General features: G+C 42.0%; 1 protein-coding gene across 1 annotated transcript in view; it reads right to left on the minus strand.

Moving 5' to 3' along the window:
* The window catches only part of LOC132395007 (nuclease EXOG, mitochondrial-like), a 106,229-nt gene that overhangs the window by 78,152 nt on the left and 16,052 nt on the right, over positions 1–12,025 (minus strand). The window contains exons 3-4 of the mRNA XM_059971339.1: positions 4,081–4,230; positions 2,536–2,675 (exon numbers count right to left, since the gene is read on the minus strand). Of these exons, the coding sequence (XP_059827322.1) occupies positions 2,536–2,675; positions 4,081–4,230 (290 nt within the window). The remainder of the gene's footprint in view (positions 1–2,535; positions 2,676–4,080; positions 4,231–12,025) is intronic.

Genomic DNA, 12,025 nt, shown 5'->3' on the forward strand with positions numbered 1-12,025 from the left:
TGAAACCAAATTAATTTTAAAGGACCTGGATAAAATTGAAATGGAGAGCATGTTTTTAATAGTAGGAGAGTCCAGGTCCAAAGCGCACAGCCTCAGAATAGTAGAGTTTCCCTTTAGAATAGAGGTGAGGAGGAATCTCTTTAGTCAGAGTGTGGTGAATATGTGGAATTCATTACCAAAGATGGCTGTGGAGGCCAAATCATTGGTTATATTTAAAGCAGAGGTCAATATGTTATTTATTAGTAAGGACATTAAAGATTACGGGAGGAAAGCCGGAGAATAGAAGGTTGAAGAGGGAAAATAAATCAGCCATGATTGATGGGCTGAATGCCTATTTGTTTTTTTTGGGTCTTTATTCAAGGGTTTGGGAGACCAAAAAAAGCAAACCGGGGGCAGAGGTTTAGGGTTAAGGGGGAAAGGTTTAAAGGGGCCTGGGGGCAACTTCTTCATACAGAGAGTGGTGAGCATATGGGATGAGCTGCCAGAGTAAGCAGTTGAGCAGATAAAATAGCACCATTTAACAAGCACTTCAATAGGTACTTGGAAGAGAGCAGGTGGAGGGAGATGGACAGAAAGGAAATTAGTCAGCATGGACTCATTGAGTTGAAGGGCTTGTATCATGCTGTATGACTATATGAGGAATTACCCTGAAACACAGAGAACCAAAACAGCAATATTAAACCCATGCGCACATGTCCTATCTCTCAAAGTACCCGGTTTCAATGAGACACACTTTAGAGGTGGAAGGGTAGCATCACCTGTGCTTAACTGTACAACACTGCCATCTTCTGGCTATCAAGTGGACCAACATCTCACAATCTCAGTCCATGATAAATTAACAGAAAAGTGTAGAAGTACCTGGCATAAACAAATTATACCTCAAAGCACATTATAGTCAATTAATAATTTTTTTTCCAAAGTAGTCCTTCAAAAAAATATAACAAGTGCAAATTTTAACACCAGTGCTGACTGAATTATTTTTAAGTCAATGGGGCAGGTAAATACTGACAACTAGAAAGATAACATTTTAAACTTGCGGTTGAGCCAAGTGGAATTGCGAGTTGTGAGGAGGCAGCAAAGAGGCTTCAGACATTCAGACAATTTGAGTGAGTGAGCAGCAAATACACAACTGGATGGTCCCCAGCCCAGCTGCAAAAGGAGGAGGGTTGGGCTTGGGTCTAGCAACCCATCCCATTAAAAACACAGAGCTACAGAAATGCCAACAGAAGCTCCAAAGAGCTCATCACTGGGAGAGGAAGGATCTTTGAAGATGGGCTACACTGAGGTCAACTAGAAAGACGGGCTCAGGATAGAGGACAGTGATGAACTGCTGTCGGCAACCTATGTCGCAGTAGGGGTGATGGGCTTGTAGGGTGGGGGGGAGCAGATACAGTACAATGGGAATAAATGATAACTTTTTGGTAGGAGAGACAGAAAGGCAGAAAATGACGTACAAAGTGATCAGCTTGGCATCTGATGAAATTTGTACACAAATGTATAAAATTATGATAAATGTAGATAAGGTGCACGGCAAGTCTTTTCCCCAGGGTAAAGGAGTCTAAAACTAAAGGGTGAGAGGGGAAAGGTTTAAAGGGTCCCAAAGGGAAACTTGTTCAAAGGGATGGCAGATATATGGAATGAATTATCACAGGAAGCTGTAGAGGCAGGTACAATCAAAATATTTAAAAGACATTTAGATAGATAAGGCTTTGAGGGATAAGATTCATAGGCAAAGACTAGCTCAGACTGCCATCTTGGTTCACATGGATGATTTAAGTCAGAAGTCAAAGTAAAGTTTATACGTTACCCTATACTACCTTAAGATTCCTGGTTCAGGCACAAGAACCCCCAAGTCCCTTTGCACTTCTGATTTCTGGATTTTCTCCCCATTTAGAAAATAGTCTATGCCTTTATTCCTTCTACCAAAGTATATGACCATACACTTCCTTACACTGTATTCCATCTGACTCTTCTTTGCTCATTTTCCCAACCTGCCCAAGATTCCATACTTCCACAACACTGCCTGCTCCTCCACTTATCTTCATATTGCCTGAAAACTTGGCCACAAAGCCATTAATTCTGCTGTCCAGATCACTTAACATATAACATGAAAAGTAGCAGGCCCAACACAGTCCCTATGGAACACCACTAGTCACCAGCAGCCAACCAGGACCCTCCCCCCTCTTTAATGTCATTTACTATCTACCTTATCTGTGCCTCTCATAACTTTAAACATTTTTGTAAGGTTGCCCCTCATTCTCCTACATTTCAAAGTGATTATCTTGACCTTATTTCTGAAACTGATGGTGTGGAACCTAAAGCTTTTGCAGTACAAGTTTCCGTGCAGTACAAGTCAGATGTAAATGACTGGGCCCTAGTTTTTTCAAACTGCATCCTTTTGTGTTAGTGAAGGTGCCTCAACAGCTACCCTGTCAGGCCTCCTTTGGGTAAGGTTACTCCTTTATTCTTCTAAACTTCAGGGAAGACACATGCAAGTGCACACACACATAAAACAGTATGCAGATTGATCTATACCAGTGAGTACTTGTTGTCTCCTGCTGGAACCATGTGTCCTCGGCTCCAGCCACTGTTGATGTAGTCCTCATTGGTGGCGCTGAAACAGGGTGGCACAGCAAGGTCTGGTTTAAACTTGCAGTGTTTCCGATCAGCTGTTCCTGTTCAAAACCACAGTGCAATGTAAATATATTTCCATGGTAAATTCTGGTCTTTTAGCTTATTCAGGTTAACGACTCCATCTGTTACTAGAAAGGAAATTAAACCTTAAGACCATTCAGTTGTTGAACAATCATTCGGTTTCTCCTCTCCATAGAAGCTGCCTGACCTGCTGAGTTCCTCCAGCATAGTGTGTGTGTTACACTGGACTTCCAGCAACTGCAGAATCTTTTGTGCTTACAGTTGCTGAACATGCTACTTATCTTAATGCTGGAATCCTACAAAAAGAAAGTGGAGGATCCTTGATGACCACACACACACAGAATCTGGGTAATTTAAAAATGTTTCTTCTCTCTCTCTTTTTTTACACAAGTGGTTGGAATGAGAAGATGGAGAATACAGATTCAACAGCAACCTTTCAAAAAGAATAGCCTAAGTATTCAAAGAAGAAAATTCCTCCCAGAAATGAGCAGAGGACTGATTGGACTGCTCTGTTAAAGAGTCAGCATATACTGTGGACTCAATGGGCAAAAGAGTCACAGGAGGGGTTCTGTAGTTTATGGACATTCCAGCAAGTGTTAATCTAGAGCCTTTCTCGGGACACCTGTAGTGAGGAGTTCCCATAGGTCCTCTGCCTCTCCTCTTTTAACTATTTGCAAACTTGATCAGATCCCTTGGGATTTTGTCCTAACCTTGGGACAAGTCAAATCAGGTTAGGACTTTGACAGTGAATGGTAGAGCCCTGGGGCATACTTAGAACAGAGGGGCATGGGGGTACAAGTAGATTGTTCCTTTGCAGTGACAATCACAGGTAGACAAGGTGGTGAAGAAGACATTTGCCTACTGGCCTTCATCAGTCAGGGCACTGAGCATAGGAGCTGGGAAGTTATGTTATATTCACCGCTCATACCCACCAATTGAGAGCAAGTTAATCCATGAACGAGTAGTCTTTGGGGTACTGCAAGTCTATGTCTTATTGATGCTTTGCTGCGCGCTTGAGTGCTCCGTGGGAGGAGCTGATGCTTTTTTGTTGGTGGGGGAGGACCGGTCGTCGCTTTGCCGCTGCTTATACATAGGAGGGGGAAAACGGGGGGGGGGGACTTTGGGGTTCTAACATTTAACTGTCATTCGTTCTTTGGAGCACCTCTCTGTTTTTGTGGATGTTTGCGAAGAAAAAGTAGTTCAGGATGTATATTGTATACATTTCTCTGACATTAAACGTACCTATTGAATGCTTCTGTCTTTTATAGTTCATTGAGGTCAATCTACACACCCACTCCTTTAAACCTGTAACACCCATAAGGATGGATCATAGCGATTGGTGAGAAATCATCATGGGGCAGGGCAAGGGTCAGCTCAATGCTAGATCCTTGAAGGGCTCAGTTTCACTTAACCAGTTTAATGTACCTTGCACCTTTTCTTTCGAGATGTGCTCGAGAACCCATCTGGGTGTCCTCTTGGCCTGATCATACGAGGAGATGTGATTGGTGAAATAACGGACGTCTGAACCAAGCAGAGGCAGGCCAAACTTTTCCAGCAGGTTGTCCTCCAAGTGCTCTACAGAGAAAGAATCAAAGTCAAGGTCCCGTGGAAACCACAGAGCCATTGGAAAACTTACTTGCAGCAACAGCAAACACAACATTATATAAAAATCATTCACAAGAAAAAATAAACATAAATTATGCATAATATTTACAAGAAAGGCCAAAATTAGAACAAAAATAATTCATTTTAATGCAAAGTAATCTAAGTGTTGTTATAGACATCGTGAATAAGTCTGTGCCAGTTGGTTTACAAACTAACTGGTTGAGATGAAGTTACTGTTCTTGAACCTGGTACTGTGGGACTTCAGACTGCTGTACCTTCTTCCTGATGGTAGCTGAGAGAAGATGGCATTGCCTGGATCGCAGTACTTCTGAGCATTAGCAGAGGAACTGGGACAATGACAATTTTCAAACAATGGGCCAGCTAGAGCCAGAGACTAGTTCGAGCACAAGCTCTGCTGATTAGACACCAAAAATCAGGTCCACCAATCGCACATCATCATCAGATGCAGCACCTGTTCTAACAAGCAATGAGACTGCAGACACTGAAATCAAAGTTCAAAGTAAATTTATTGGCAAAGTACGTATAAGTCATATACTACCCTGAGATTCATTTTCTTGAGAGCATGCACAGTAAATACCAAGTACAATGAAAATCTACAAAGATAAACAACCAATGTACAAAAGATGACAAATTGACCATATTCAAAAAGAAAAACATCTCATAAAAATAATAAATAATAAAAAATATTGAGACCATGAGTTATAGTGTCCTTGAAAGTGAGTCCATAGGTTGTGGAATCAATTCTGCATTGTGATGTTATCCACGCTGGCTCAGGCACCTGATAGTTGAAGAGTATTTACTGTTCCTGAACCTGGTAGTGTGGGACTTGAGGCTCCTACAGAGGTGCTAGAAAGTTTGTGAACCCTGTAGAATTTTCTCAATTTCTACATAGACATGACCTAAAATATGATCAGATCTTCACACATCCTAAAACTAGATAAAGAGAACCCAATAAATAACACAAAAACATTATACTTGTTCATTTATTTATTGAGAAAAATTATCCAATATTACATATATTTGTTGAAACAAGTACATGAACCTCTGGGGTAATGCCTTCTTCAAAAGCTATTTGGAGTGAGGTATTCCAATCAATGGGTTGAGATTGGAGGTGTGGGTTGTAGAGCTGCCCTGCCATATAAAAAAGGCACACAAACTCAGGTTACTGACAAAGCTTCCTCTTCTCAATAAAGATCTCTTTATGTGCACCATGCCTCGATCAAAACTTTGAGGATCTTAGAAGAACTGTAGAGGTGCAAGAAGCTGGAAAAGGCTACAAATGCATTTCTAAAGACCTGAACGTTCATCAGTCGTTCAGAAGTCTCACAACCTGGGGGAAGAAGCTATTCCCCAGCCTATGAATCTATAAATCCTTGTTCTTATACTGACAGTAGGAAGTCAGAGAAATTATGGGACGGATAGGAGGGGTCCTTGACAATGTTGAGGGTAGTGCTTCTGGTATGTGTCCTGGATGGGGAATGGGGGGGGTGGTTTAAGGTCTTACGGTCAAAGGCCTTGCCATTTCCATACAAGATAAAGCTGGTCAGGACACTCTTGATGGTGCTCCGGTAGAATGTGGTTAGAATGGGGTCGAGTAGCCTTGCTCGCCTCAAATCTCCTCAGAAAGTGGAGATGCTGCTGTGCCTCCTTGACAAATGAGGTACTGACATACCAGGTGAGATCATCCATGACATGCAGTCCAAAAAACTTGGTGCTCCTCACTCTTTCCATGGAAGCATTATTGTGCAGTAGTGAGTTGTCAGCCTGCCCCTTCCTTAAGTTCATAATCATCCCTTCAGTCTTGTCCACATTGAAACTCAAGTTGTTGAGTTCACAAGACTTTCAGAAGATGCTCTATCTCCCCTGTATGACAAATCATCATTGTTGCTGATGCAGCCAACCACTATTATGTTATCAACAAACTTAATGATGTGATTAGAGCTGAATCTAGTTGTGTGTTAGCACTGTGAACAGCAGTGGGCTGAGCATGTAGCCCTGGGGAGTGAGTAATGGTAATGGAGCTAGCGATCTGAGGTCTGTCCCTCAAGAAGTCCAAGATCCTGTTACAGAGGAAAGCGTTGAGACCCAACAAGGACAATTTACCACCAGCATCTAGGAAATGATTGTACTGAAAGCCGAACTAAAGTCGATGAGCAGCATTCTAAGGGCTAGAGTTCAGAAACAAAAATGGAACCCTGAAGGTAATCCCTGGATTAATGCCTGAGTGCAAAGTGGCATTGAATAGCTTTGGGATTGATTGCCTTGGGACAACTGGGTTTCCATCAGATGGAAACAGACACCAGTATGTTCCACTGGGACAAGCTTCACTTGCATAGGGCTGAGACCAATATCCTCAGCCATCAATTGTCCAGTGCTGTAGATAGTGCTTTAAACTAAGTAGTGGGTCATGGATTCTGATGAGGACAATTTGGGAAGCTGAAGATAAAAAGGACGAAAGCAAAGACTCTGTCGGGAAGCATCAGTAAATATAACTTAATACAACTTCCAATTAGTTAGATCAGCAGAGAAATGGTAAAAATTGAAGGCTGTATCTATCTGTATCCATGTAACATTTGCAAATGAGGTGAATTAATGTCAAAAGGAGAAATAACTGGGTAAAATCTAATAACCACTGCAGATCCAAAACTTGGAGTTAAATGGTCTTGATTACTTTTAGAAGAAAATGCCAAAGTAGAAAACAAATTAGCCCCAGGACATGGCACACATTATTCTTACTTGTGACCACCTATGTTCCACAGGGATCTTTTATTTGTCATCACCAAAACATTGACGATTAAGCAAGTTTGCAGGTGCTGTAGAAACTGAAGAATGTTGTCAAGGACAGAGATCAGTCACAGATATAGCTGGAGAAATGGCAGATGGAGTTTAATTTAGAAAATGTAGGGTGTTGCACCTTGAGAAGTCAAACACAAGGCAAAATATAAACTGCCATGGCCTGGAGAATGTGGATGGGAGAGGGTTGCATTAATGTATGGTTCCTATGTCTGAGGTCAAATCCTACCACAACTTTCACCATTTTCACCAGCACCCCTCCCATTATCAACATAAAACAGTAAGACTAGGAGCAGAATTAGGCCATTTGGCCCATTCAGTCTGCTCCACCATTCCATCATGGTTTATTTATTATCCTTCTGAACCCCATTCCCCTGCCTTCGCTCCCACAACCTTTCACGCCCTTTCTAATCAAGAACCTATTGCTTTAAGTATAACCAGATTTGAATTCTACAGCTGTCGTGGCATTGAATTCCAAGATTCACCACCATCTGGCTAAAGAAATTTCTCACGCGGAAGTTGCAGTATGCAAGGGCTTAACGTAATATCCTGGCAAGGACAGACTACAGATAGTGTGCAGACAGTCCAGGCAAGAAAGGTCTTTGAAAAGTATAACTTTCCTTTGCACAGCAAAGGGACTGGAGATAAGATAAGCAATCCAGAGCACACACAACTGAAGGACAATTGCTTTACTAACTCCCAACATGTTACTGGTTATTAACTTGTAGTTTCTATTGACTTTTAATGCCTGTATTGTGAATGGCAACTGATCTTGCAAATAAGGAATTCAAACTTATGTAATTTATCAAATGGTCTATATCTGTAACTGATAAGCCAATTTTGTATGAAAATAGCATTTTTCTGTCCAAGGTGACAGGGACCATGCTTGTACACAAGTAAAATAAAGTGTGATTGAGTCCTAAGAGTGTGTATGTTCTGGATCCAGTTATTTTACTTTAATTAATGGTGACAACTCATCACCGTGCTAAAGGGATATCCCTCTATACTGAGACTGTGCCCTCTAGTCAAAGACTCCCCCATTATATGGAACATCCTCTCCACACCCACTCCATCAAAAGACCATAGGATATAGGAGCAGGATAGGCCATTTGGCCCATCAAGTTTACTCCATCATTTCATCAAGGCTGATCCATTACTCTCGATCCTCAATCTCCTGCCTTCTTCCTATAAATCATCATGCCCTGACTAAACTTCAGGAGAGAAAGATGAGCATGTGCTCAGAGACAGACAAGGGGCTATGATTGACTATATTTCTCACTGATTAAAGCATCAAGGAAGAGTGAAACATCAAGGCAAATGAAGGGAGAAAGCAGTTCTTGGAGGGCTGCTGGTTCCAGGCACAGGGGTTGATATATTTCTTTCAACTGCTTGTGTGATTTTCTGTATTCTATGGCTGTCTGGAGAGGATAACTTTCAGAGTTGCATTCTGTATACATACTTTGATGGTGAGGTGAACCTTTGAATCAAGAACCTATCAAATTCTGCTTAAATACACCCAGCGACTTGCTCTCCACAGCCGCCTATGGCAACAAATTCCACAGATTTACCACTTCCTGGCTGAATAAATTCCTCATCTCCATTTTCTAAATGGGCATCACTCTAATCTGAGGCCGTGTCCTCTGGCCCTAGACTCCCTTCACCATAGGAAACATCTTCTCTACATACACTCTATCAAAGCCTTTCAATATTCGATGTTTCAGTGAGACTCCCCCCCCACCCCCACCCACAACTCCACATTCTTCTGAATTCCAGTGAGTACCGGCCCAAAGCCATCAGTCGGTCCTCATATGATAATCCTTTCATTCCTAGAATGAACCCTCTCCAAGCCTCAGCACATCCTTTCTTAGACAAGGGGATCCAAACTGCTCACAATACTCCAAGGGAGGCCTTACCAGTACCTCATAAAGCCCCAACATTACAACCTTGCTTTTATATTCTAGTTCTCTCAAAACAAATGCTCACATTGCAGTTGCCTTCCTCACCACAGACTCAACCAGCAAATTAACCTTCAGGGAATCCTGCACAAGGACTCCCAAGTCCCTTTGCATCAGAGATATTTGATTTTTTTCCCATTTAGAAAATAGTCAACTCTTTCATTTCTTTTACCAAAGTACATGACCATACACTTCCTGACACTGTTTTCCGTCTGCCATTTCTTTACCCATTCTCCTAATCCCAAGTCCTTCTCTAGCCTCTCTATTTCCTCAATGCTACCTACCCTCCATCTAACTTTGTATTGTCCAGAAACTTGGTCACAAAGCCATCAATTCCATTATCCAAATCAAGAGGTCCCTGTGCAAGACCACCTGGATGTTCTTCAACACTCTGGGATAATGTTCCATGGACAGATGAGACAAAAGTTGAACTTTCTGGCAGAAATGCACATTGTTGTGTTTGGGTTTTGGAATGGCCGAGTCAAAGACCGGAACTTAATCCTGTAGAAATGTTGTGGAAGGACCTGAAGCAAGCAGTTCATGCAAGGTAGCCCACCAACATCCTAGAGTTGAAGCAGCTTTGTAAAGAGGAATGGCCTAAAATTGCTCCAAGTCGATGTGCAGGACTGATCAAGATACTGGAAGCACTTGCTTTAAGTTACTGCTGTTCAAGGGGGTCACTCCAGTTACTGAAAGCAAAGGTTCACATACTTTTTCCAACAAATATATGTAACATTGGATCATTTTCCTCAATAAATGAACAAGTATGATGCTGTTGTTAATTATTTAACTGGTTACTCTTTATCTAGCTTTAGGAGTTATGTGAAAATCTGATCACATTTTAGGTCATATTTATGCAGAAATAAACAAAATTCTACAGGGTTCACATACTTTCTAGCACCTCTGTAATTGTTCATTCCTCATCTGTTAGGGCATAGTAGTTTAGTGAAAATGGCAACAGGGTAGTGTTTGGTACTGTGTGTAGGATAGGGGAAATCATGGGGTGTAGTCCATCTGGTCCAGGTGACTTACCTACATTCATTACATTTCAATTTCCCAAGCACCTTCTCTTAGTTAAAGCCACCCCATACTCACTTCTGACTGACACTCTTGAATTTCTAGCATACTGACAGTGTCTTCCACAGTGAAGGAAAATGCAAAATACTTAAATTCCTCTATTTCTTTGATTTCCCCTACTATCTCTCCAGCATCAGTTTCCAGAAGCCCAAAATCCACTCTCACCTCTCTTACTCTTCGTAAATCTGTAAAAAAAAATTTTTGTATCCTCTTTATATTATTGATCTTACCTTCATATTTTATCATCAATCTTTATCTACCTCCATCACCTAACATCTGCAACATACCCATCTCCAAGATATCTCCCTTTAGGCCAACGACACATCTCATCCACCATTCATTATGTGAAGTTTGGTGAGGAAACATATCAAATCCTGCCTGAGAGCATATGGATCCACTCCAATTTGCCTAACGTCACAACAGGTCAATATCAGATGCCATTTCATTGACTCTTCACTCAACCCTGAACATCTGGACAGTGAAGATGCATACATCAGGATCATTTACTGCAGCTCTGCATTCAACACTATCATCCCGTCAAAACTAACCATTAGTGGCAAAGTTTACCGATGATATGAGGACAGGTGGAGAGGTAGGTAGTCCTGGGGAAACAATACTTTTGTAGCAGGGTAGACAAATTGAAAGAATAGACAAAAAAGTGCAGATGAAATACAGTGTTGAGAAATGTATGATACAGTAATGCATTTTGGTAAAATGAACAACAGTATAGACTGTTATCTAAATGGGGAGAAGGTTCAAACATCAGAAGTGCAGAGGGACTTGGGAGTCCTCATGCAAGATTCCCAGGTTAAGTCTCTGGTAAAGAAGGCAAATGCAATGTTGGCATTTAATTCAAGGGGAATAGAATATAAAAGCAAGGAAATAATGCTAAGGCTTTATAAGACACCAGTCAGGCTGTACTTGAAGTATTGTCAACAATTTTGGGCCCCACATCTCAGAAAGGATGTGTTGTCACTGGAGAGAGTCCAGAGGAGATTCACAAGGATGATTCCAGGAATGAAGGGGTTAACATTTGAGGTGCATTTAGCAGTTTTGGGCCTGTACTCACTGCAATTTGAAGAATGCAGGGGATCTCATTGAAACCAACCGAATGTTGAACGGACTAGATAGGGTGGATGTGGAGAGGATGTTTCCTATGGTGAGGGTATCCAAAACTAGAGTGTACAGCCTCAAAATTGAGGGGTGACCCTTTAGAACCAAGATAAGGAGGAACTATTTTAGCCAGAGTGTAGTGAATCTGTGGAATGCTCTGCCACAGACTGCAGTGGAGGCCAAATCCGTTTAAGGTGTAAATTGATAGTTTCCCAATCGGTCAGGGCATCAAAGGGTATGGCAAGAAGGCAGGTGTGTGGGGTTGAGTGGAATCTGGGATCAGCCATGATGGGATGGTGGAGCAGACTCGAAGGGCTGAATGGGCCTAATATAATATCCTAAGACCTGGGCAGCAATACCTCCTTGTGCAACTGGATCCTCAATTTCCTTACTTGCAGACCCCAGTCAGTTCAGGTTGGCAACATCTCCTCCACAGTCACCCTCAGCACAGCTGTGCCATGAGGCGCCCCCGCTCTATTTGTTTTATACTTCTGACTGTGAGGCTATGCACAGCTCCAATGCCTCATTTGAGTTTGTTGCTGTCGGCTGAATCAAAGGTGGTGACAAATCAGCGCATAGGAGGGAGACTGAAAATGTGTCTGAGTGGTGCCACATACTCAATGTCAGCAAGACCAAAGGTCTGATTATTGACCTCAGGAGGAAACCCGAGGATTGTGATCCAGTCCTCATCGGTGGATCAGAGCTGGAGGGCAAACAACTTTAAATTTCTCAGTGTTATCACTTCAGAGGTTCTGCCCTGGGTCCAGCATGCAAGTGCAATTACAAATGTTATGATCCCAGCCCCC

The sequence above is a fragment of the Hypanus sabinus genome, chromosome 6 (genome assembly GCF_030144855.1).
Source record: "Hypanus sabinus isolate sHypSab1 chromosome 6, sHypSab1.hap1, whole genome shotgun sequence".
Lineage (NCBI taxonomy): Eukaryota > Metazoa > Chordata > Chondrichthyes > Myliobatiformes > Dasyatidae > Hypanus > Hypanus sabinus.